We start from the raw sequence: 25,383 nt of genomic DNA, 5'->3' as shown, positions 1-25,383 counted from the left end.
AACAAGAGCATCTGTTTGGGTATTATCATAAACCTGCATGCACCCACCCACCCCCCTCCTCACCCTTTACCTCCGTGCTCCTCCCTCCCTTTGCTCTCTTTCCTCCGCCATGTGCACTTGCATGTTTGTGGAAAAGGGGTGGAGAGGTTGGGTGATGGTGGGGCAGAGGAGAGAGGGAGGAGAGGGGAGAGGGGGGCTTTTCCGTGACCCACAGAGTCAATGATACATAAGCCACATGACCAACTACTCTCCTTATCCAAGGCAAACAGGACTCACACACACAGACACACAGACAGACAGACCTGCAAGCTGACTTCCAGCACATTCACAGCTCCACTGAACTTGGCTCCTGCTGTCGTTTCTCTGACAGAAGAAAAAAGAAGAGACGCACACACACAGACACACACACACACGCACAGACGCACACACACATGCACACACACCTCTGTGGGAGAGCTCAGATAAAGACGTGCCTTCAGTCTTGGAGTGGCGCTGTCACACACTGATATACAAATACGCATTTAGACAAATACACAGGCACAGTCAGGGAGCCACCGCACGCACGCACACACACTCACACACACATTCCTACAAATTGACACACTCACTTCTCTCTCACACACACACAGGGGAGCAAACAGTCTCTCTCTCTCTCTTTCTTGCTCGCTCAGCTGCTCTCTCTCTCTCCCCCTCTCCCTCTCTCTCACTCACTCACTCACTCACTCTCTCTCTCTCCCTCCCATCTACACACACATACACATACACACACTCACACACACACACACACACACACACACACACCACTACAGTATATCAGCGAGTGACTAGCGGAGAGCCAGAGGGGAGTGCAGAAATGAATGTGAAGATCCTGACGCTGGTGATTGTGCTCTTGGTGTCTCTGCTGTGTTCTGCCAGTGCTGGTGAGTACAGGAGCGGCCAGCCTCGTCGCCGGTCGCTCGTCTCCCCTTTCTGCTTTCTATTTCTTTCTCTGTTTGCCTTAGGCTCCAGCAGGCAGCTGTAGTTGATCAGTTACCCAGCATGGTTAGCCTTGTGTGGGCTCTAAAAGGCAGGAATATCAGCACCTGGCTGTATACAGTACTGCACTGCAGTGGTTATACTGTCTGCTATTGTACTGTCATGGCTTTTATGGTAAACTTGAATGTAGGTTTTTCTGGCTTAACATTGATTATTTTTCCTGCCTCACCTTGATGAAAGCTTGCAAGACTTGGAAGATGAAATATGAAGAGGTTTTTTTTTATTGATGGACATTTCATGTGTGGAGCTATTCCTGAGTGAAAGATGGATGGATAGACTGGGTGTATGTGTGACTGTTGTGGCTGTTATGAAATGTATGATATGCATGGCACATGTTCTGTAAGGTGGAGTGAATCTGATTAATTTATGGCTTGATGTATTCCACCTGACCCAAGTGCTTTTATGCTTATTACATGACTATGAATATGCAGCGGGGCAATACAGCAGCACCTTATATATATAATATATATATATATATATATACGCTTGCGTGCCTCCTGTGGTGATGATAATGAGGACTGTAATTGCTGTACGTATCGATGAGGGGAACACAGATCCCCAGGTGCATGGTTCGTCCCTGGAGGGGCTCAGTCTTGATGCCCTGTCACAGTAAATTTCCGTAAAGTGCTGCTGCTGCGTCTCTAGAGTCTTTGTTGAACTAGATATCAATTCTGGTGTGAACCTAAAATGTCTAATATTTGGAACAAAAACATGGACTTGGGACAATTAATTACACAGGGGGCAACAGGGACAAATTCTCTCTTGACGGCTCATGGGAATAAAAAGCTGGGGGAGATATGGGCTTGGGGGGTGGGGGGGGTGGGGGTTTAGTTTGGAGGCCGATGGGCAGTCTGCAGATGTGATGCAGGTAACATTGTGGTGTGAAAAAACAACAGTTAGGCCTGTGTAAATGTCTGGACCATTCTTGGGTTTATCACCTACCCACCAACTACGGTGGCTTGGAAGACACACAGACAGAAGCTGTGTTTATATTAAAGGCTGTACATGTGGAAGATGCTGTGTGCACGCTATGAGATGTAAAGAATATAATATGTAGCACAGACTGTGATTATAAAACCCTCTATAATACACTGCATCTTGGCAGATACAGGCCTGGGTAAATGTATAGCGTATAAGATGCTGTATAGGCTGTGTGTGTATGTTGCTAGGTGCTGTATAGACTGTGGCTCTAAGATGCTGTGTAGACTTCATGCTTGCAAGATGCTGTCCACTCTGTGTATTGATCCACGGCCACAGCACTCACAGTTCCCATGCTTCCCAGCACATTTGTTCCAGCGACATGCTATTTTTGTCTGAGGCTCTCAGCACATGAGTAAATGGGAAGCAATTATCTAGCATCATGGTCAGTGTCGTTTTTCACGCCCTGCGTGTGGCTAAGCATGTTCCATGCTTGAGAGCCCACCGTGCTACACCAGCGACGGGGAAAACAAGGCTGCTGTGCCTCGGGCTTTCATGGGAGCTTATCCTTCTCAACGTTGTTTAAGTCATGCCGCTTATGTGCCTCTCTCTCTGTCTCTGTCTCTCTCTGTTCCCTGGCTGCTACTGTAGTACCAGAGCTCCATTGACAGGGAGAAAGAGAGAGAAAGGGAGTAGAAAGAGAGAGGAAGGGATGCAAGTGTGTTGCGGCGTTGATGGGTGTGGGGAGGGATGCTAGCTGGAGTGTGCCTGCGTAGCACAAGCCTCTGCTACAGTATGCGCTGTCGCGGGAAGGTGTCGGAAGAGGCTCTGCATGTAGGCAGTGGGTGTGAAGCCTTTCATCTTGAGACAAACGCTTTTCCAGTTCAGTAGGCTTTCTCTCTCTCTCTCTCTCTCTCTCTCTCTCTCTCAGGCATCTGTGTGTGTACATGTGTGTCTGAGAAAGAGAGAGATACACACAGAGAGTGAGAGAGAGTGTGCATGTGTGTGCACTTGCAGGAAGCAATGAATATAGACCTGAATCTGTCTGATATTGGGTGGGGAAGTGAACATGAGAGTGTTTCTTCATTGTATTTATAGATGTATATGTGCATATCACTAAGAACTCCTCGCGCAACAGGCAATTCACCTAAACAACCTAATGCTACTTAGAATATTCATCCCGTTCACTGAGAGAGCTGCTGTGGCCTTCTCTATGTAATATTAGCATCCTTTAGCAGTGCACTTCAATTACCCATCCTTGAAAAGCACTCTGCCTCAGGAGTGGGCTCCAGCTTTAGACATGTGGTATCCATAATTCATCCCGAGGCCGATTACTCTTCCTCCCTGTGTAACTCTTAAGACTGGTATATAAACACTCCTTATTCTCAAAACATTCACATGTCTGTCACAGCCTCTCAGACGATATCAAAGCCTCATTTTCATCCTCCGCCATGGAGACACCCTGCCAATTTTCGCCCAGGGATTCGCAGGGATAGGAACAAAAACAGCTGGTTCAGACACGCACTTGCCCACACACACACACACACAAATACATAGAGAGTGTAATTGTGTGGCCCGGGTTGAACAGGTGAGGCGGTTGTGAGTGTGAGCGGGGCACGAGGCCCAGATCAGAGCCATTATCTGGCAGAGAAATCATCTGCTTGGAAAGGAAGGTGGTTTTATGAGAGCTGTCAGCAATGCTATTATTCCATATTAAACTTTGATGTATTGTTGGGGCTGGCTGTTCTGTGGCACCAGCGTGCACACACACACACACACACCGTAGCCCGCCTGGCTCAGATGCTCAACCGAGTGTTACGGGTCAAAGTACAGAAAGAAATGAGGAGGTCTACAGCGCAAGCAGCCGCTCATTTAGGCATCTAGAGGCATGTGCCGAGCTTAGGTCCGATTATTTAGTTAAACAACACCGAAGATCTGAACCAACGGTAACCAGGAAGCTTTAAATCATAATCTCAGGTTTTTCTTTTTAATGTAAAGAAGGTGTTTGTGCCTGTGGACGTGATTACGGCGGCCGTGGAGAGAACAAAAAAAGCAGCTAAACTTTTCCAGATGTCCAGGCATAACATAATAACAGTGGGCAAACAGTTGTGTCAAAGAGGGGGAAGCAGTGGAAAGGTTATTAGAGGATTATGGAGAATCACAGAGCCTTTTTCTGAGGCACAGGAGCTTGTGAACACCAGCTGGGTTTATGTCACACACACACACACACACACGCACGCACGCATGCATGCACGGGGTCAGATGAAATCCATTTTGTCAAGAACCTGGATTTCCTTATAATGCAGCATTACCAGGAAAAAAAGAGCAAACAGCCTGCAGCATCAGTGAAGTTTGTCTGCTGCAGACAACACACACACACACAATACTTGGTCTTAGTATTGAAGTGAGGACTCCAGTGGCATCCCCTTTCCTCTTTACCGTAACCTTAATTATCACAAATAAATGCCTTCTCCCAGTTCTTCCTGTCACTCTAACCTACAGTAAATCAAATTCTTAACTTAACCCGCCAACAGCTCTTTGAAGTTGTGTTTGATCAGTCACAATGTCCTCACAGCAATGGTCTTGGACAAACATAAAAAGAACAAACATATGTGCATATATCCATAACAGTGTATGAGTTGAGAAGTGGGTAAAGAATGATTTGTTGCCCTCTTTATGATTTATGTCTTGTTTATCCTTTGTGGGCTTAAAGAGGAGGATTGGAACTCTGTTTTTATCCACTCGTGGGGTTCAGATGCGGTGGTTAAACAGTATATAACACAACGAGATGATATAAATTTCTCAGCTGTCACAGATTTTTGCTGTGGTTGCGATGCCATTAATATTTCGGATGCTTCGTGCCAAACTCGCGTCAAAATGTTTAGGCTGTAAATATTAGAAGCCAAAGAGGAGTTGAACTGGGAGTTTCTGACACTTGGTGAGAGGAGCTACAGATGTTGCTGAGAAGCTGAGAAGCAGATATACGCTCCATGTTTGCACCTGGTTTTAATTTTTAATGAACCACTACAAATAAAAAGTGGTACATTTGTTCAATTTAAGACGACAAGATTTACTTCAAGTGTAACCATCTTGAAATAATAGGTGGTTTTCTAGTTCTTCTCTTTCCACCAACGTTGTGCAACCGAAGCATTAGATAAGTGTTAGAGTAAAGCATGATGGCTTCTTCATGGTTTTGCATGAATTTGATGATATTCTTATATCTCTGATTCATCAGACATTTAGATAGTAGGAAACAGATGTTCCTGTGTGGTTATTTTATGCCTTGACAAGTTCTATATAAATAAATGTCACCATCACGATACAAAAATGTTATCTTAGATCTTATCCATATTACCCACCCTTACAGCTCATAATATGCAACTGAGTGTAGCTGTATGTTTCAATGAGGAGAGTTTTCTGTGATGAACCACTTCACATCTGTACAATATCACCCAATGTGAGCTTGGTGAATGGCACTCACAATTGCTCTGGAGTAGGTGGGAGTTGAGGAAGAGATTTAGAGAAAAATCATAACTCATTTGGTAGGGATATAAGGCTAACCTTTGGGCTAACACTCCCTGGAGAGCTCAGCTGTTGAAGACTTTGGCATATGTGACTGCTGCGCTGCTGTAATGTAATTCAGAACCCTTTGAATGAATAAATCTACTCACTTAGATCTTCCCTAGAGAGCAAAAGAAGCAGTGAAGGGAAGAAAAAGCATGAGGGGGAGTAAAAGACAGGGCAAGGGACAGAAAAATAAAAAGGGCGGACAGGAAGAGAGGCTATCTGGGAGCTTGGAGGTTGTGTAAGCTCTCCATGGTGAAGGAACTCACAGCTGGTGATCTGGGCTTGGCTTTACATTTCATATGTGGAATAATCATGACATAATGACACTTCTTGGCTGTAAGGACGAGATCAGTTCTGCTAAATATGCTGAATGACTTGTAAATCTAATTCTGATTCCTTATGTGCACGTCTGTGGCTGTCCGGACCCCCCTTTGAGTTTTGAGGGCACAACCTGCAGGTTTTGGGCAAAAGGCGGATGGTTGGGGGGTGTGTGGAAGGGGGGGCAGGGTCCTGTCTTAGCCAGGCCTCGTGATCACCAGACCCTATCCTCAAGCCTGGGGCACTCCTTACAACTTAATTAGAGCCAGATATTTTCAAAAAAACTGCTCTGTTTTCCACCACTATCCAATATTAAAGTGATTTATGACTCTCTTTTTGAACATTAAGTGTTACATTTATAGCGGTTGTCCCAGCAGATCAGATTCCTGATCAAGATCTGAGTGGACATTTTTATTAACAGGCTGCCAGACCACAGAATAAATATCGCGGTCTTTAGGAATGCAGGTGCTTTAATTACTTTCGTGCTCAATTTGTAGGAACCCAAAAACGGAAAAAATATGGCTTCTGTATATTGCTTTAGAGACGTCATTTGTGGTAGAAATTCATACTTCAGCAGCTAAAGATGTGTGTAGGAGCAGAGGCGACATACTTTGGAGGATCAAATAAATATGGTTCAGGGTATTGTCGCCATTAACGTCAAACCTCTATAGGCGCTATAATGGATCAGTGAGATTTCATATGTAGCTAAAAGCGCTGCACAGCTGGCTGTTGTTAGGCTGCTCTAAGTCAGACAAGGGATTTCATTGCTGTGAAGATCACAGTGTGGATTGGGGCTGCGGATGGCGGAGAGGGACTTAGTAGATTTTGGGTTCATTTAGTGACGCCCCCATTGGGATCTGCCTTAAACTCGAAGCCTCGGGCAACAGGATGTGCACGTCTCCTCTCTATTCTCAGCATATTATCGGATGTGGTGGTGCATCTCATGAGGTTTCAAACTGTCATGCACCTTATGTTCTTGCCTTGAATTAATGCTCAAAAAGTGGGGATTGTTAAGATCTCTTCCATCTCTCACACAACAGGGTCCCCCTCTATGACAACACAGAAATCGTTCATTCTTGAAACCATGCATTATTCATCACAACCGCTCCGTCTTTGATCACAAATGACATTTTCCCTGGGAGACTGTTTCACACATACAGGTCTTACACTTAAACGTTTGGTCAATCTAATGATCTGCCACTGAATAATAGCACGGGTCTCTCCGCCACAGGCCGTTTCCTGCATCAGGATGGGGCCCCTCACTCTGTCTCATGCACTTAGGCTTCCTCTGCCCTCTGCGGCCCCCCGAGTATGAACAAATATTTATGAAAATAGAAAAGCAAAACAATATATGGAATCCATAAACATGCATCCACATAAGGCAAACAGTTTATCCTGAGAGCTGATGAAAATAGAGACGGACGCAGAGAGCCAATAAACACTGAACTTCGGCTCACCTGCAGCTGAGCCTGTCAGTAAAAGTCCTTATGATTTTTATTTCCTCACTTAACATGTGTGACGAAATTGCTTACCAAGTTTCACTACATGGCCTTGAACCAAAAGGAGGGAGGGGGGGCTTCTTTTCTGCACATACGCTCAGTATACTGAAAATAAAACTATGTTGTAGGGAAACAAATAAACCTGTAAGAAATATCATTGCACTACTATTTTATCCTGCTAGTACAGAATTGTTTATTGTGTATCCAGAGTGGGTTTTTTAGCATCAGAGCCACTGTTTTGTATTCTTTGGCCAGGTGGCGAGGCAGCAACACAGTCTGATGCAATGTTGGTGCTATTTTCCTTTAATAGTCCCGTATACGCTGTGGGGAGAGGCGACGGTCCCCTCGGGCTTTAAAAGCTGCAGTGAACCCTGCGCTGTGACGTCTCTCTGCTTCTTTCTGTTTCTCCCACATTTCAAACAGGAGAAGGGACGCAGGTTCACAGCATGATGGGGTTGGGAGGGGGTGATGATGACACAGGAGAGGGAGGGTGCACTGTGTTTCACATCTGATTAGCGTGCCCATGGAAACGGATGGTTGGAGGATCCCTTTGCCCTTGACGTGCAATCTCTTGAGATTAGGGCAACGGTTGGTAGCCTTACCTACTGTACTGTACCTGTCATGCGCATTTCCTGCTGCTGTTCACGGAAACAGCAGCAGCAGCATCAGCAGCATCTCTCCTTCTCCTGCCCTCAGCTTTCTGGATGATACTCCTACAGCAAAAGTTGAGAAAAGAAAAAAAAAAGAAAAGAAAAGAAACCTCTCTCCCCTTTGTAGTTATTCTCTGTTTGTGATGTTCAATAGTCTCCAACCTGCAGTAACCTTATAGCCACAGATTCACCCCTTCAGCTGGAGTGGAGGTGGTGGTGGTTGGATTGTGAATAAACCAACAAGGCAAGTCAAGTGGCGAGGGGAGTCAGTGGCTTCGTTAACTGGCTCAATGTTGCTGCCGGCCCCTTTGAACTCGCAGCAGCGCTCTGATCATAGCAGAGTACGCGGTCTCACACCTCATCATTTCATACACTCTCTAATTCAGGAGCATATATAGCACCGCACTTCACAGGCGGCGGCGGCGGCGGCTGACTAACTCAAAGGGCCATCTGCAGAAAAGAAAGCCAGAAACTAAGAGGGCTGGACAGTTTTGTTCTTAATTTGTCCTGAACCTTCAGTGACAGTTGAGTGGGGAAGGGGAGGAGAGGGGGAGGAGGAGGGCCGGGTGGGGGGGAGGTGGGTGATTTCTCAGCAGGGAGGACAAGGGGTTAAGTCTAAAAGCTGCAGTAATAGGAGCAACTTTTCATGCACTTTGGTTTCCTCAATGGAGTTTGTATACACAAAGCCAGCCTTCAGCTCGACCACAAGCCTAGCATTATCGCAGTACAACAATGCTGAATATCAAACAGTCCCTGACAGAAATAAAAGAAAGTGCTCACGACCAAAACAAACCCTCCTCCCCTGAGAGCAACACTCAGAGCGCAGCGGTCCACAGAGGACGTAAAAAAAAACACACACACACACACACAGTCAGTCAGACAGAGGAGGGGGGGCTGATCATGGATTCAGTGAAATCTCAAATTGAGGCTCCTGGTCGATTTCAGCTGACAATGTCATTGTTTTTGCTCTAAAACTGAGCGCCTTTCATTGTGGCTGCCATGGTAACGTGGTCTGAAAAGTCAGCAAGCAATTGGTACCAGTTTCTGCCAAGGCCCCAGACTTACTGGTAGGCATGCGATAAGCAGCGTTTCCGACACTAAAACGTTGTGATTGTGAAACCTGAACAACAACAACAACAGCCAGCACAGCAGCCTCCTTTAGTTTTAGGCAGCGCTCCATATGTGCAGGATGAATGTGCACGGATGCTATCAGGCAGCTAGCAAATCCCCTGGATGATGCTGCAGCAGTAGCTGGGACTTATCGGAGGTTAAAAGACTGTTTGGCTCGTATCTGGCACAATTAACACATCTCATCCTTGGCTAAATAATCCTGATCCTCTAATGTGCTTATGCAGTGGGAAGCATCTCTGCCCGTGACATGTCTCTGTCTGGCTGTGTGGGTTAGTATGTCTGTGGTAATGGCATGCTACACAGGGATTCATTAGCTAAAGCTACTCCTCTCCTTTTAGTGAATGAAGGAGGGAGACAGCAGGCCGGCTCCCTCCAACGTCATGGTAATAACCATGGCTACACACACCAGGGTATTTATTCTTCCTCTCTCCCACTAACACAAATATTGTTCTGTTGTCCGTGAGGATTACACACACACACACACACACACACTTAATAAGCTACATCCACCTCCCATATACAGTAGACACAAATAAAGCTGCTGTCTTTATATTAACTGTCTGGAAAATGCTGTAATGGTTTATTTATATAATGGAAACCTAATCCGTCATTACGTTAACATATCTTTTGAGGGAATGCTGTAGCATTATTAGTGATTATGGTATGTTGAAATGGCGTGTAATTGTGACAGGACGGCAAGAGCTTTAAATGGCTATACGATTTAGTCCAACCATAACACTAACAGGAAGGGAATCTCAGTTCAAGACTAAGAGTCGTTGTAGTGGTTCTGTGGAGCTGTACTTTGCTTTTACTAAAGTTTAAGAGCATGCTAACACTTGCTAACAATAAATTCATTGATTGACATTTTGTTGTGATGGAAAGTTAAGGAATCATCAAGGTTATTCCGATTTATCCAGTGAACATGACTGTGTACACACAATTTCAGATACAGCCTCTGGGACCCGAGAGCCGTTCCTGATAAAGACAGTAATCTATTTCTGTTGATTAGTGCAAACTTTGACCTGGTGCTACATCAACGGTCAGAGGTCCCGCAACAATCAATAGGATTTATTCTCTCGGCACCATGAAGGTTAGTACGCGACTCCATGCCAATCCGTCCCATAGTTGTTAAGATAATATCATTATTGTGAGCACGTAGGGTTAACTCCTCTCCTCGTATTCCAGTATCAGCTGATTCTGACCCCAGTGTTTGTTTACACATCAGAAACATCCCCCGGTACAAACTGCAACGGACGAGATTCATGGCACAGAGGAGGTGTCAGATAAATGATGTAGGGACAGTAAAAAAAAAAAATGCACTCGGAGGAGAAATGAAACGTTCTTGAGAAGCTCAGCGAACCGTGAAAATAGATCAATGAGATTGCACGTAACCGATTCATAATCAGTGTGACTGTGAGTGATGAGCACGACAAGTAAACAAACAGATAAGACTCAAGAGGACGGCAAATCAATTTGCGGCGACACAGAGAAAATTAAACACAGCAAGGATTACATTTTGGCGGCCACGCTTCGATTGTGCATGTTTACATTTAATAAGAACTGTTTCTAAACCAGGAACAAAATCCTCAGCGCACTTGTTGCTACAGTTAGTCCCAGGCCGACATAGTTTAATCTCTTATGTCCTGGTGGCAGAAAAACCATTACGCTGTGGCTACATTTACAAGTGCAAACATTTGTTATGTTGCCGTTTTGGCAGTCGATACACACAAATCAGCTTTACAGCTATTAATAAGCAGCTCAGGCCCATTTGCCATGCTGTCTGTGTTCCCCGCATTGACACACAGCGCCGTGATATACAGTTCACTCCTGCCAGCCATGAGGGCAGCTGATGAACTTGGCATTAAACCAGAGGACAGCCATTTCTCCTAACTGACTGGACGGACAAATGGAAGATGTATATCTCTCCGGGGCTCCACTGATGGACTGTTGCAGAATCAACAGGGATAAGCTGTCAGTTTTCCACTTTCCGCCGGGCCATTACAAGACGGAGAGCCGGCCATTTGAAAAAGACAACATAACAGATATCACCTTAGGAGGGCGGTGGTGAAACTAGGGCGGGGAATTAGGGAACAGGCGTCCGGCTATTCATCATTAGTTTGGAAACTGGCCAGTTTCTGACACCGTCAACTCTTCCCTGCCTTGCCCGACCACCTCTACCTCTCCGCTTCTAACCCTTTTTCCTTCAGGAGGCGGCAGTGATGCAAACGGCGGTAGCAGCAATGCAGGCATTCCTGAAATTCCCCCTTTATTAAACTTTAATTAGGGAATTACCATGAGGGAGCAGAAGTGTTGAGATTTGTTGAGGAGAGGGCAAAACCAGGGCTCCAAGGTCATCAGAAGAAGAGATAAGACACTTATTGCTGTGAGACATATGTTGTCCTAGTCTTTTACTGTTTTACCAGCTCAACACAAACATGGGGATCTCTCATGGGAAAAGATCAAATGGGATACTACAAAGACTGGATCCAATTTCAGAGCAATAAGATAGGTGCAGATATCTTTGTTTATGGAGAAGAAACATGCATTATCCAATGATAGGCTCGCCATGGAAACAATCAAAAGGTCTTATCCACTGTAGCACATGCTGCCACATTTCTGTCTGTCTGTATGTATGTATCCACTACAGATGGGTAGAGATACAAAGCTAGCTGTTGCTGTATGTCATATCTGTCACGCCGAGATGCTTTCCCTACAGGCTGCAAGAGTTAATCTATAACACCAGTGTTATCACTGGGGCCCGGGGTTTATTTTTAGCAGCTTTCATTACAGTTTTCTATCCTGTAGCCAGATTGGAAGGGTTGAGATTTGTCAGGAAGAAATCATGAGATGTTCTCCCTTCAAACCACGAATGCTGAACAGTGGCTGACAGCTTGCTATGGCAGGAGACATCTAAATTGTCTCATTATGGACCTGGGTTATGACAGCCTGAGCCACCCTTAGAGCAACGGCAGATGAGCTGTGTGAGCTGAGGTACAATTACTTTACCATCTTGAACTGCAATGTGTGTGTGCATGTGTGTGTGTGCATGTGTTCGCAGCACCTGTTCAACTAGTCCGCTGCTCAAACTTCAGCTGCAGTTGGGGCGGTAGTATCATACTGTAGTTGTTACTGCAGGTATCACTGAGACATTTAAGGTGTCTGGATGGTTTAACCAGTGCTTGTCAAAACATCACACAGACTTCCTTCTGTCATATTTCACCCACTTATTTTTGACAGTTTTATTTTATTTTTTTTCAACTGGACTGAAGAGAGTCTGATTAAAAATATGCACCATTACCTGCATTTGAATAGATTCAAAGTAAATTCTTCGGTGTCAAGAAATAGCCTCAAAATAATGGTCAATTTTTCAAGGTTCAGGTTTTTCATAAAGGCAAAAGATTACAAATGCATTTCATGCTTTGAACTTTTTTGGGAAAGGCCATAATTTTTCTCCACCAAGTCCTTGCGATTGACCGACATTTCTGGGCTATTTCTATGCAATCAATCGTTATTTCTTGGCTATATTTCTCAACGTTACTATGAAATTGACCTTTATTTCTAGGCTATTTCTTGTCATTACTACGCAATTAGTTGTTATTTCTTGGCTATTTCTTGACATTATCACGTAATCAACGGCCTGTAAATTTAAGGATTACCAATTCTTCTACTAGTTTTGTGTCAAGCATACCGACACCTTAGACAGCCTGTGTGTTCAGCATCTGAATGCTGAGAGTGTTTCAGGGGCAAGGGGAAGCATATAATACTTCTGTTAGCCCTAAAAATCTACTCAAAGACAGAGTGTGTTAGCATTTAACCACCTGGATTTGAAAGAAATGAGCTGCATGCCTGGGGAATGTGTGAACGTCCCTCATTCAGCGTGTATCTGGAACAATAACAACAGGATAATGCGCAGATTAGTGCTCCTGGGGGCAAAGATGGGCTTTAGATGCGGAAATATGCAACAGAGACTTTGCCTGCTGCAAATGAATTAGCCCACTGTTCGCCCACAAATATAGTGTGTAACATGCTTGGAGGAGAAGATTAGTGTGGAAATGGAACTTGAGATGTCTGGCGTTTCAGGGATATACATTGAAAACATTCAGCAAGCTGTCTGGCTCAGTCATGCAGTTCACCATTGTTTAAACCTGAAAGCTAAAAAAGCCCTTCTCTATTTTCCTCTCAAGATGTTCTTTTAAAAACGTTCAGTATGCCACGGCTGGTCATTAATTAAGAAAGGCTGCAGAGAGACTTTGCCTTCTTTTCTAATGGCGTCTTGAATTCTGCTCTTGAAGAAAGCCACAGTCTATTCAACCAAACTGATCTTGGTCTATTAAATGAGCTGGAGTGTTTTGAATGCCACCGACAGGTTTCAGAGACAGTTTCAATCAGGCGGCGTCCTCAGGGTCACAGCTGTGGCTTGTTCATATAAGAGGCTGTAACATCTTCACTCAGCACAGCTATAGACACTAAAACTGATGAAGAGAAACTTAAGGAACCAGAAAATGTATCATAATTGTTACATTTGTGAGCCGCTCAATTGCTGTCCACGGTATTTCTTGCTGCTTTTTACAAACCTCTGCAGTCGGACAGTTTTACTTTATCCTGAGCGGTTACCTCAGCCCCCTTTCTTAAACTTAAGGAAAGCCTTTCTCTTGGGAATGCTAAAAATGGTGCCAGTGTCTGTGAGGAGAGGACACGGGAATGTCATGACCCCATGTGAGTGATGTCAATCAGCTTTTTGATGGGAAATGCTCAGTGGGGATTTGTAGTGTCTTTTGAAAAAGGGAGGCAGCGGCTCTAAGAAACACTAAAGACACAGAGAAATGATGATGTTCATTAAGGAGAGGAAGGCACACTATTAAAAGGTCTTTCCATTGATTTTTCTCTGCCTGTGGAATCAGTCATAGCCTACAATATCTTCTGGCTCTAGAGGCAGCTTGCTGAAATTTGAAAATAACCCTGATGGTGCCTTCAGAGTTATCTTATCTTGGATTTGGGACTATGTATATTACAGTCTACATTACTAAGTAAAAATGTAGAGATTGAACGATTTGTTTAGGTTATTTTGGAGGTAGTGAGGGTATATAGGGTCTAGGGACAGTCTAAATGTCTAAATGTCACTATAAATCTCAGCTTCTGTTTGTTTTTGTTTTTTTAATCAGCCTCTTGTGACTTCTCAAAATTTTACAGACGTCAACGATGCCTTCACAGCTCAGTAACTCAAATCTTTATGAGATTATTGAATGAAAACATGCGATCACTGAGATATTTGTCCAAATAAAAAAAGTCCTGCTCTGCTTTTACTCAAATTTTATTGGCCTCAAAATCTGGATGTAGTGTGTAAAGATCACTTGCATTAAATATCCCACTGCAAATAAAGATCTGCTGCAAAACGTAGAAAGAAAAAACCCCTGGGTCTCAGAGAGGAGGGGATGTTAAAAGGTCACAGAGACACTTGAGGTGGACCTAACCATTTAGAAAAGAGGGGCTTAGGGGGATCAAGCCACACTTATTGAGAGATGACTGAGAACATCTGGGATCACTCTCAAACACACACATTCTCACACACACAACGAAGACTTTCACACACTGCTATTATACTCATCTCTAATCTTGGATCAAACACTGCGACAGGATGCACCTCCACAAGGTCTGGTGCTGTGTGGCGGTGTTTGTAATCTTGAGGGAGAGTGAGGGAGACATGAGACACTAGGCCACGTTTATCTGCTGCGCTTTGGTCCAACCACACTGACTTGATGAACTACAACGCTGGGTGGGCTTAAAGAGGCCCACACACGCACAAATACGCACACACACTTATCTATACATGTCTCTTGTTTCCTCATCCATTACCACTGCGATCCCTCTTTGCATCGTGCCACGTATTGTTGCCCAGGCACCGATGGGCTTGGCTCATTATCAAGTCAAATGTGATACTTCTGGTGAGAAGGATGTTGTGAAGTCCGGTCTAATTGGTCTCTCCTTTGGGTGTTTGTGTGTCCTCCAGGTCCCATGGCCTCCATGGACCATGGCAGAGAGCTGGAAGAGGCCTCTACAGTGAGAAAAATGGTCCAGCAAAGCCCTGCAAGGGGCGGTCAGACCCACAGACCAGGCGGCTGGAAGAGGAGACGCCCAAGGCCCCGTCTTTCCCACAAGGGGCCCATGCCGTTCTAGAGCAAGGTGAGTGTCAAGCAGTGAAAGAAGATCAGACACTCCTTAAATTTGTTCAAACCTCTGATGAACTGGTTGGGAAAAAAACTTTCAGACCAGCTAGAAATCTAATGAAAAAATCCTGTGCCTGTCTGTGCTGCATTTGCCCCTGTCCAACTTTCTGTCAAGTAAGAGTTACTATATTTCTCAAGAAAAAATGAGCAAAAGCACTTCCCAATACTTTTAAATCATAACAGCTGACTGGTGAGGCAGCAATTTCACACAGGATTTTTTAAGAGGAATAATGTTCTGAATGTGAAGCCCTACATAGTTTGTTGGCTGAATCAGTTTGGATGTTTTCGGTGACGAATGTGAAACTCAGACTCTTACAGTACAGGACCACTGGAAACTGTTAATGACCATCGTAGCCAGACTCGGCTCCAACACAAGGATGTTATTGTTGGCACAGAAAAAAGTGCATGTCTTAACAGCTTATTGGACTTTAGCCTACCAGCTTGACTGCCTCCGTAGTACGATGTTTCTAAGAGTGCGTCATATGTTTCTTCATATGGGAGACAGTTATACTTAGAAACCTAACCTTTGAATCAATTCAACTTGCATAAATCTTTTCTCTCTACCTGATTGAGTCAATTAAAACCTCTTTTCCAAAGATAATACTTTGGAGAGTTGAGTTTCGTAGCTGTAATGCTTTTCCTCACAGGAATGTTTGACTTGCTGTCAAGTAAAACAAGATTTTTTTGTGGAAGCACTTTCATCCAAAATCAAAACTAATATTTTACTTATCACCTTTTCTTGGTTTGATTTTCTTTTCTCAACCAAAACAAACTCTCTGTATCTCTACAAAAACATATCAAGCTTCATTGGAAAACCAAAGTATACTACATCTAATTAAACGACATGATCAGGTTTACAGTACATACAGATTAAAACTCTCTTTGCACTTGCTAATGTTTGCATGTCTCTGTGAATAGAAAGTGACAGCAGTACGATCATGTTCCTGCAGTCAGAAGCACAGGGACCCATTCAAATGTCTCTCCCAGACGCTGTGAGAGACAGGGAAACTTGACAAAACACAATATCCCAGCGGGAGGTGCCGACCATACAACGCTGACCTGCAGAGGTCCGCCATAAATTAACGCCGTAGCGAGAGGCGGCTGCAGCCCAGAGAGTGTCGAGGCATGGTTAATCAGTTTTCAGGAAAAGGGATCAAAGCCAGAGACGTCTGAAGCCTCTATTCTCTAAAACTGCCAGTCAGATGAGTTTTACAATCTATGACGAACTATGGATCGTTATTTTTTTATTTATAGACAAGGTCAGACTCCTTTCACTCCTGTTTTCAATACGGGACTCTAGAGTCTCACAGCAGAGTTGACAACAATAAGTGAGGTCAGTGCGGCGCGCTCTCAGGACAACACCGGTCCTCCAACTGTTTCTCAGCCTGCCAATAAAACGTGAGAATCCTCCGTGGTCAGAGCTTGTGTTCGGTGCCAAAGTGCCGGCCACACAATACGGGGAGCTTCAGGAAGTTGTGAAGCTCTGTAAAAGTGAACGGCTCAGTGAGTCACAATGCTGTCTCCGCTAACACCACTTGAACCACAACACACTGAGGTTTTGACTTTTTCTTTTTTCTGTTGTTGTTGCTCACTTCCCACTTGGGCTCCTCTCATTCTTGCAAAGTTCACAGTTCACCTCATTCAAGGATTTCTCTGCATGCCGTGCCAATTTCCCCCAACCTGACCAGAGTGGGACTCAAGCTGTCTATCAGCAGCTTTACTTCCAACCGGCACAGAGTAAATGATCCACAGAGTTACAAGTCGTCTTCATAGTTGAGTCACAGTTTGCTTCGTCTTGATGGGAACCAGTATCTAACATCAATCCATCCAACAAGTCAGTCTTCGCACACTTTAAAGGGACAGTTCTACATTTTGGCAAATTGGCCCATTGCCATAATCCCTATAGTCTTAGCAGTAGGTTTGTTACCTTTAATTGCTGGTGCAAGCTGTTTTTAGAACGGCGGAGCAGAACCGTGAGCTGCTCAGAGCTAAGCTACGGAGGCTCATGGGATTTCTTGGTTTCCCTCATCAAACTCATCAAATACACAATCCAACAACTCCAAAACGCTCTCGTGGACAAGTTGTGACCTGCACATTCAGATAATAACGGAACATCATGAGACAGAGTTGTTTTCGAGGTAAATTCATGCAAAAATGTTGATGCATGTTCCTGTCGGGGGCAGTTTTTCAGCAAGCAGTCTCTGCATTTGCCTCTAAAACAACTCTGTCTCGTAACGTTACGTTATTATCTCATAGCGTGGTGAATGTGCAGGTCACAACTTGTCCACCAGAGCGTTTTGGAGTTGTTGGATTGTGTATTTGATGAGTTTGATTAGGGAAACCAAGAAATCTCATTAGCCTCCGTAGCTTAGCTCTGAGCAGCTCGCGACTCTGCTCCACCGTTTAAAATTAGCTTGCACCGACAATTCAAGGTAACAAACCTACTCCTAAAACTATAGGGATTATGGCAATGGGCCAATTTGCCAAAATGTTGAACTATCCCTTTAGGCTTGAAAGGCTCTGTTCATCCTCTTGTGTTGTGCTCCCTTCTTTAGTCTGAGCTGATGATGGGAAAAACACCTCTAGAAGCAGCTGGAGATGCATTTTGTCTGATCAAAGCCATAGAGTTCAATGGAGACATCCAGCTGAGGGCCGGTGAGACGTCTGGGCAGACACGAGTATGTGGATGTCGTTATAGACCTGAACTTAATTTAACTTAACAGCGGTCTTCACTAAAGATTACCTATAAAAATCGACTTGACAGTGTCCATCCTCCAGTCCTATTCCATTAAGTGATATCTTCCCGTTTCAGTGTCAAAAGCAGCCCATCTTTTATTCTCTAAGACACCTGAGACAAAGTTTGACTTTTCATCATTACACATTCCAGATGTGAACGCCTCGGAGAAGAAGGATGGCGACCCGGGTCATTCCTCTTTGAGCATCTGAGTAGACTCAGATCCGAACGTGCTATTACAACTCTTGGATCTGAGCCATGCCAGTGACAGTCTCAAAGACGACAGGATATTACAGATTTAAAGCCGCAGGCAATTTACGAAAAACCCTTTGAGACCCCGAGTGCGAGAAAGCTCAGTGAATGAGTCTTCTAAAGAGTTTTACATCAAAAAAGTAGAGCAGGTCTGCAACTCCTCCCATACACTCACTCTGTGATGTAGTATGACTTCAAGGCACTGACATCATACCGTGGACGCGAACAGCACAAAGGACGACAACAAACAACAATAGAGATTAGATATACTGTACATCAGCTCTCGAGGCATTACATGACCATGGAAATATGCCATCTTGAAACAACAGCAGGCTCTTATTACTGAATGAACCTTGTTGTCATGCAACAAAGCTTACAGCATCTGAGATCTCAGGGAATTATCACAGGACAGGAGAAGATAAAGGGCGAGGCGAGATAAAAGATTTCCTCATTGTTAAGGAGCGATCCAGTGCCCCCAGCTCAGTATAATGTTGGGCTTGTGTTCCACGGTGAGATATACAATTGTTTTTCTTCTTCCCTGCTGCACTCGTCTATCAAAGACCACGAAATCTGATTGGAACATGTCCGAACCTTTTCTTTTAGTTTTTTAAGAGCGAGATAACACGGGGAAGAACACAGTGAAAGCTCTAGTAGAGTCTCCCTGCGGGGGGGGTGCCCTTATTGGAGAGGAAATTGAAATGTCTGCATGACTCATGAAATGATTTTTAGGACTACAAAGAAAATAAGCACACACACACACACTCACTGATGGCGCTTGTTCTCTGTTGTTTTTCTGTCTTGCAGGCACTGCTTTGAGCGCCCTCCCCCAGGTTCTGATTTCTATGCTCTTCCTTTGCCTTGGGGGGCCTTGCAACGAAGGGCCTACGCTTGCCCAGCCTGAAGAGTGATGTCCATAGCACCTGCTGGTTCTTCAAGCAACTCTGTCCACAAAAAAAATCAGGACAAGCCGCTCACCCTCAGCTCTAGGAGGAATTGGGGGCAGGGAAGGGGGGTGGGGGGTATTGAGCCCGAGCTATCAGACTCTATTTCTCTGTCTCTCTCTTTCTCTTTCTCTCACTCCCTCACTACTTATCTATCTCTGTCTTCTCCCAAGTGTTTTTTTTATTTTATTTTTTATTTTTTTTCCAATTTTCCTATCATTTGCTTAATAGAGCCCAATCATAGCGATCTCCCTGAGTGTTTCACACACTTTGCATGACATGTGGTGGAGAGGGAGCCCGGTCAAAACAATCTTAGTCTTAAAGCATCTGTCACTTCTCCATGGTGTGGTATTCCCCATCCCTCAGATTCAAGGTTACTGCAGCCGCTGATTTCTTTGCTATGTAGCTACTAAACAGCTTTACTTGCGGGAGAGGGCGCTGATCATGCAGAAGGGCGGTGTCAGTTTTTAATAGTTGACAATAGCAAATATTAAGTTCACTTATGATACTCTGGATGTCTGCTGCATAAAGGAATCAAAGGTTTTCGTGTTTAAAATATGGAAGAGCAAGAGCGTCACATCTGAACATCATTCTTAACCATCACTTAATTATCATTAACGGTGCTTTGTACCTCCTAATGACAGTACGTCCACATGCAAAGTAAAGTTGGACTGAAAAGAGAGCACATATTGTCAAAAACAATCTATTTAAGTGACAGAATAATTCCTTCATTGAGGAGATTCTTTAATCCAAAGCTATTTTGGTGTTTCTGAACTCATTAACACCTTAGGGAGGGGTTTACTGACACGCTCAAGGTTACTGTAACATGCCCCACCTTGGATGAGTCCTTTGACCCCAAATCCCAATCCCAATCCTGTCCCCAATCCCCCAGCCTTCGCACCACACTGCTGCCCTGTGCAGCTGCTCTATACACGACTGTTAACTGGCAGTGGCGGTCTGCTCCACCGACAGGCCGCCTTGCCTTTTAATGAAGTGCCAAATAATAACCTTCTCCACAATGCTGCCAGGAACAAAGGAATGAAAGGTTAGGGAGAAACACATTACCTCTTGTTTGAAGTCTTGATACACTGACACATTATGCATTTTAAATTTCTGCAAACAGAAATCCCACACGAGATAATATTAGCGAGGAGGACAAGTTAAATTAGACCAAAAAAAGAAAAAGAGAAAAAAAAAAGAAAACAGTTTCAAAGCAAAACAACAGCTCAGTTAATATGCCACAGTCATCAGCCTGACACTCGGGCTCTGGCTGTTTTAATATTCAGCATAAGGCTGGTTTGACCCCTTGACCGATATCTTTCACTGACAAAATGCTATGCCTTTCCATCATACTGGAATATATTACTGTTTATGTTTATTTCTGTGTTTAAGTAGATTTTTTTTCTTTTTTCTCAGGGTGCTGTGATAGAGGCTTGTACTAGAGCAGTCTATTTTGTGCATTTATTTAACAAGACACAAACATACAGTACATTTAAAGCTTATATGAGCATATTTTCGTATACTGTATCTTTACTCTCCCTGTATGTATTCACCAATATAGCCATGTATCCCAATTCAATCCTTTCTCGTCACGATCCGTTCCCTACATTATGTTGGGTACAGTTGCCTTTCTAGTCTGCCCTTCCACAGCACAGGTGGTCGTGGCTTTGATCATTACGCTCATTAAATCCTAGAGTTAATCTTTCTCAGATGGATCTCCCCAAGGCTGGCCGGGGCCACTTAGTCTGAGCTCATTGTTAAATTGGCTTAGACTGAAACCACACCCTTCCCCCTTCCCAGTCCCAAACCCCCTGCTGATTCAGTGTGTAACCATGTAACATATTAGGATTGTAACCTGTAGAGCAGCCACCTTGAAATCGATGGTTGTGTATTAGGTGTGCGAGGCAACTTCCTAATTGTTTTTTTTTTGTTGGTTTGTTTGTTTTTCCATCAGATTTTCAGTGAAAATCTGATTTCAAATCACTACAATTCAATCATCAAACACCATCCTCCCGTCAGTCGGTTTTGACCAAACACGCAACTGGCAGGTTAACCTAGATTTTCCAAACACCTTTTCCCTCTCGCCATGTCTCATGCAAATATTATAATAAAATGGAGAGTCTTCTCAGTCCCAGCATGAGAAGCTTTTATTAAGAGAGCATCTAAAATCACAGTGGTAATCCACCCAGCCAAGCTCACCTTGATTAAAAATGTATTAAATCCTAGGGCACTGTGAAGAGTAATAATTTCAGTTCCACCATATTTTTTTTTTTCATATCCGCTTAGACAGAGATGTAGATTTCATTAATGCTCCTCGGGAGTGAGACAGCTTTGCTCAGGATGTCTCATGTATTATTGGGGAAGATAGTAGGAAGATATGAGCTGGGGATGGAAGTTCAAAGCCGCAGGAGTTGGGATGCTGGAAGTCGACTAGTTCATGACAAGGGGTTCAAATCAATATTTCCCCCATCTCAGAAGTTTTTGTTACGGAGCCGAGCAACGTCTGTATCCGCACTGTTCTTCATGAATGTATCCTCACCATCTGCACCAGCCATGCTGCCCTTTCAGAGACCAGAGCAAACCAATGTTTATGTAAAGTACCCTTTTTAATCTTGGTCTGGTTATCAGTTGAATCCAAAAAAACACAAAAGCCAAATATCCCACTGATCCAAAGCCTCCAGTGTCAACAAGTCCCAACCAATAGACGTGGCTTTGCTCCAAGACTTCTCTGTATGGGTTCGCAAGGCTGCACTTTTGCAATTCCATTATGCTGCTGGAAAAATACACCCTGAAAACAAGAGTCTCTTGATATGGAATGGTTTTCCAGTGTATTGTGACAATTTTTTTGTCTGATTCTTGTCTAGCTGGTTGTCCAAAGCTTATACTTTTTTGAATACAGTTGTGACGAGCTGTATCTATTGTGGATGTAACAAAATAGAAAAGTAGTCTGCAGCACAATATGTCGTGGACACGTGAAAGCTTTCAGGCGTTCTTTTCTTGTAGATCATAGCCCACAGCCCTCCCCTGCACATCAGGTTAATGGGCCTTGTGGTGTGGAAGGACAAGCACGTCCAGGCTCAAACTGAAATGGTAAACCAATACATTATGCTCGGGGAGCAAAACCATTTTCCTTAATGGTCTTTTCCAGCAAGGCTTACACAAGAGAAACAATTCCTATCCTCTCAATGTTTCCTCTCCAGTTCCTCTTCTCTGTGACCATCACAAGGCCTGAGTAATGTTCCTATGCACTTGTTAGCATGTTTTCCTGGTAGAAAAATGTTTGTGCTGAGAACTTGCCCCATTGTGTTTAGTTCTTTTTGTCCAAAATGCATTTGGCTGGGAGTGTGTAAGGAGTGGGGGTGAGCCGAGAGATAGATATGTGTTACTCATGGAGATGAGAATAAGCTAGCAGAGGGTTTTAAAGATATTAGCTTAGCCATTGAGCTCTGTTTCCCAGTAGCTATAGGCACAGAATATTCACAGAAAAACACAAGGTTATTTAGTTTCTTTTTTGTTTTTTGTTTGTTTTTTACTTTCGTCATCCTATTGTCATCGTTTTCAGGTCTAGCAGACATATTTTCTTTAAGATTACACTGCACCAAACTTTTCATTCATTAGGGAAATGGAAACAGAGTTGGCAACGCAACACATTCCATGATTTTACCTTGTGAATCTCTAAGCCCATCAAACTGTATCATGTTGGCCTTCAGAGTGGGTGTCTGCAGGATCAAGTGGCTGATATTCAATCCAATGCATTCACACATTTCCACCGGCTGGGCAATCCAAAGGATAACTAGATTTCATCTCCCATGGGAAATGACTATGATCTGTCATTATCCTGGAGCCTCAAAATGAGACTTCCTACACCCAGAATAGCACAGGCCCCCTCCTGTCGTGATTGTGACACGTTCTCCATCTATGTATCCACTATGTGTCCGAGATCAGCTACGTTCAAAACAATCTGAGGAGAGATGCAGTCTGTAGGCTTACACACCATCGCAACAGTGTTACTAGGTCTCAAGCAGATACCATTTGAAAGACAATGTATTACTCCTGAAACGTATATTCTGTTTATGGTGTGTGCTCATATTACTCACCAGGCCAAATGTACAGTCCCTGTCTCTGTTTTGATGTTGAACTGGGCAAAAATAAATGACATAAATAAATAAATAAAACAAGTGTATCAGAAATGGTTGAAATACTGTGTACATATTTGAACTTTTGGTTTCTAATTTATAAAAGATAAGCTTTAGCTCTTGGAGTACTTATTTTATTTTTTCCTTTCATGCGTAGCTTTGTGTTTTTATTTTCTATTTCTGTAAAGTGTGTAAATATATCTTTATGATAATAAGTAATATTAAAAATCTTATTTTAAGAAAACACTGTGTCGTGTCTTTTTTTCTGACAGATGAAAAAGCAGGTACTGTTGATCTTGGTGTTTTAGCATGCTATTTTGCTAGTAAGCAGTAAACACAAAGAGATGAAGATGGTGCTAAATAAAAGATCAAAAAGTTATTTGGATTCACCCTGAGGGAAACATAGATTTCAACAAATTGCCTGTCTTAGCTATGGCAACATCTCACCCAAAAACCCACACAAGCCGACCTAATGGTGGTTCTACAGAAAAAGTAAGGAGACCACCGTCATCATTGGGATTCGTCCTCTGGAAACCATGAATCTGAAAGAATGAATCCGTACAACAGCTTGTTCTTACCAGTCACATAGAGGTGAAGTGAAGACAAACACTTGAAAGTGTGAAAATATTGAACTGCTGGATGAAGACAGATGACCATTACAGTAATAATAAGGATTTGTATACACAGTTTATATGGTAGCTCCAGCAGACATTATTAAAGATAACAGACAGAAGTGAAATACACAGTATAAATGTGATAATGGAGTGAAACCCGCCTCTGACGTTTAGTAAAATTGCACTTGGCAAAGACATTTGTCATCCTCTCTGCTCAGTGCAGGACGTGACAAAGCCGAGTAACATAAACAAGCAAACTCACAATTCAAATGGGATGCTCTAATCACAAAAAATCAGCCCTCTCATTACTCAACAGAAGTGTTTATTTTGCTTTGAATCAGCCTGCTTGTTTGTGTTTTTAACATCAGTGTAGATGAACACTGCCTGCATCTCAACAAAAGGTGGACAAAAAGAGCAACATGTTTACCTGACTGCCACAGCCATTAACCTTTACCTTCAGTCAAGTCTTGTATAGAAATTCATTCGTTGCAGTATGCACTGCCTTTGGAAATGTAAATCAACTCCTCATCCATTAAGGAATACTTCACCAGTGACAGGTAGCCTTCCCAGAGCTTATAGTGCATACTAAGCATGCTACACATTGATGCATCACAGATGCTGAGCATGCATGGAGACTCTGGATGTGTCGGGAGGCGCTGAGATGTGTGCATACATGTCACATCTACATACAATAGAGGCTCCTCCGGTCATTACTGCTGAATATTCAAAACAATGGAGCGGAGGTAAACACAGCGTTCCCAAACATTTATATTTCAGATTTACTGAATAAAACTACACAAGACTCCCTAATTCTTGAGTATTCATTTAAACATACGTGTATGACGTGGATGTTTAATTCTCAGAGATACAATTTATAGTAGTTACACAATAAATTATATATTTGACCGTCACATATGCTTCTTTCTCAATGTGCTGTTTATCTGAAAGTGTTCCTCAGTGCGGCAATGTGCTGAAATGTCCTGGGCTTCGCATGGGAGCCACTCTTCCTCCTAAACTCCCACTGGGACCACTCAGGGAAGTGTCTGGTTAACGCGCCGAGTTGACATGCCATGATAGACAAGAGGTGCACCTCTGAGCCCCAGCAGCCCCCCAAAGACACCCAAGGTTATATCATCAAGCCTGGGTCAGCTGTATAATTGGTCTTGGGGTCACTGAGAGGATATGGAGCGTGACAATGAGGCTATAGAGTTACAGTTTGTGGCCGGGCAGCGAGGGGCTGCCGGTGGGGCATAACTGCGAGGCCAGACGTCCCTTCAAAGAGTTCAAGGTCCATCTGCAGTGGCTCCAGCCCTGTTCACTGTCACTGCTGGAAATGTGTGTCACTGCCTGCCGGCCATCGGTGC

The 25,383-nt window shown here is 43.7% G+C and overlaps 1 protein-coding gene across 2 annotated transcripts; it reads left to right on the top strand.

Annotated features, from left to right (window-relative positions):
• The first annotated feature begins 838 nt into the window (after nucleotides 1-838).
• On the top strand, nucleotides 839-23,649 carry apln (apelin). 2 transcript variants are annotated; one of them, XM_085789408.1, is made up of 3 exons: nucleotides 839-920; nucleotides 15,126-15,298; nucleotides 19,133-23,649. In XM_085789408.1, exons 1-2 carry the CDS (start codon nucleotides 854-856, stop codon nucleotides 15,290-15,292), a joined length of 234 nt encoding a protein of 77 aa, XP_085645534.1. In that variant the 5' UTR covers nucleotides 839-853; the 3' UTR covers nucleotides 15,293-15,298; nucleotides 19,133-23,649. The 2 variants fall into 2 exon arrangements, with proteins under 2 accessions (XP_085645534.1, XP_085645533.1); XM_085789407.1 differs by lacking the exon at nucleotides 839-920 and adding an exon at nucleotides 13,750-13,834.
• Nucleotides 23,650-25,383: the final 1,734 nt, after the last annotated feature.

Source organism: Trachurus japonicus, chromosome 10 (genome assembly GCF_045865225.1).
Source record: "Trachurus japonicus isolate A0001 chromosome 10, Traja_1.0".
Taxonomy (NCBI): domain Eukaryota; kingdom Metazoa; phylum Chordata; class Actinopteri; order Carangiformes; family Carangidae; genus Trachurus; species Trachurus japonicus.
This window is presented reverse-complemented; position numbering and strand designations above follow the sequence as displayed.

What these genes read in the sequence shown, in the direction of transcription:
- apln (XM_085789408.1), top strand. Translation starts at nt 854, where the DNA reads ATGAATGTGAAGATCCTGACGCTGGTGATTGTGCTCTTGGTGTCTCTG. An exon ending in GCTGTGTTCTGCCAGTGCTG is followed by an intron (nt 921 to 15,125) that starts GTGAGTACAGGA and finishes TGTGTCCTCCAG; the next exon opens with GTCCCATGGCCTCCATGGAC.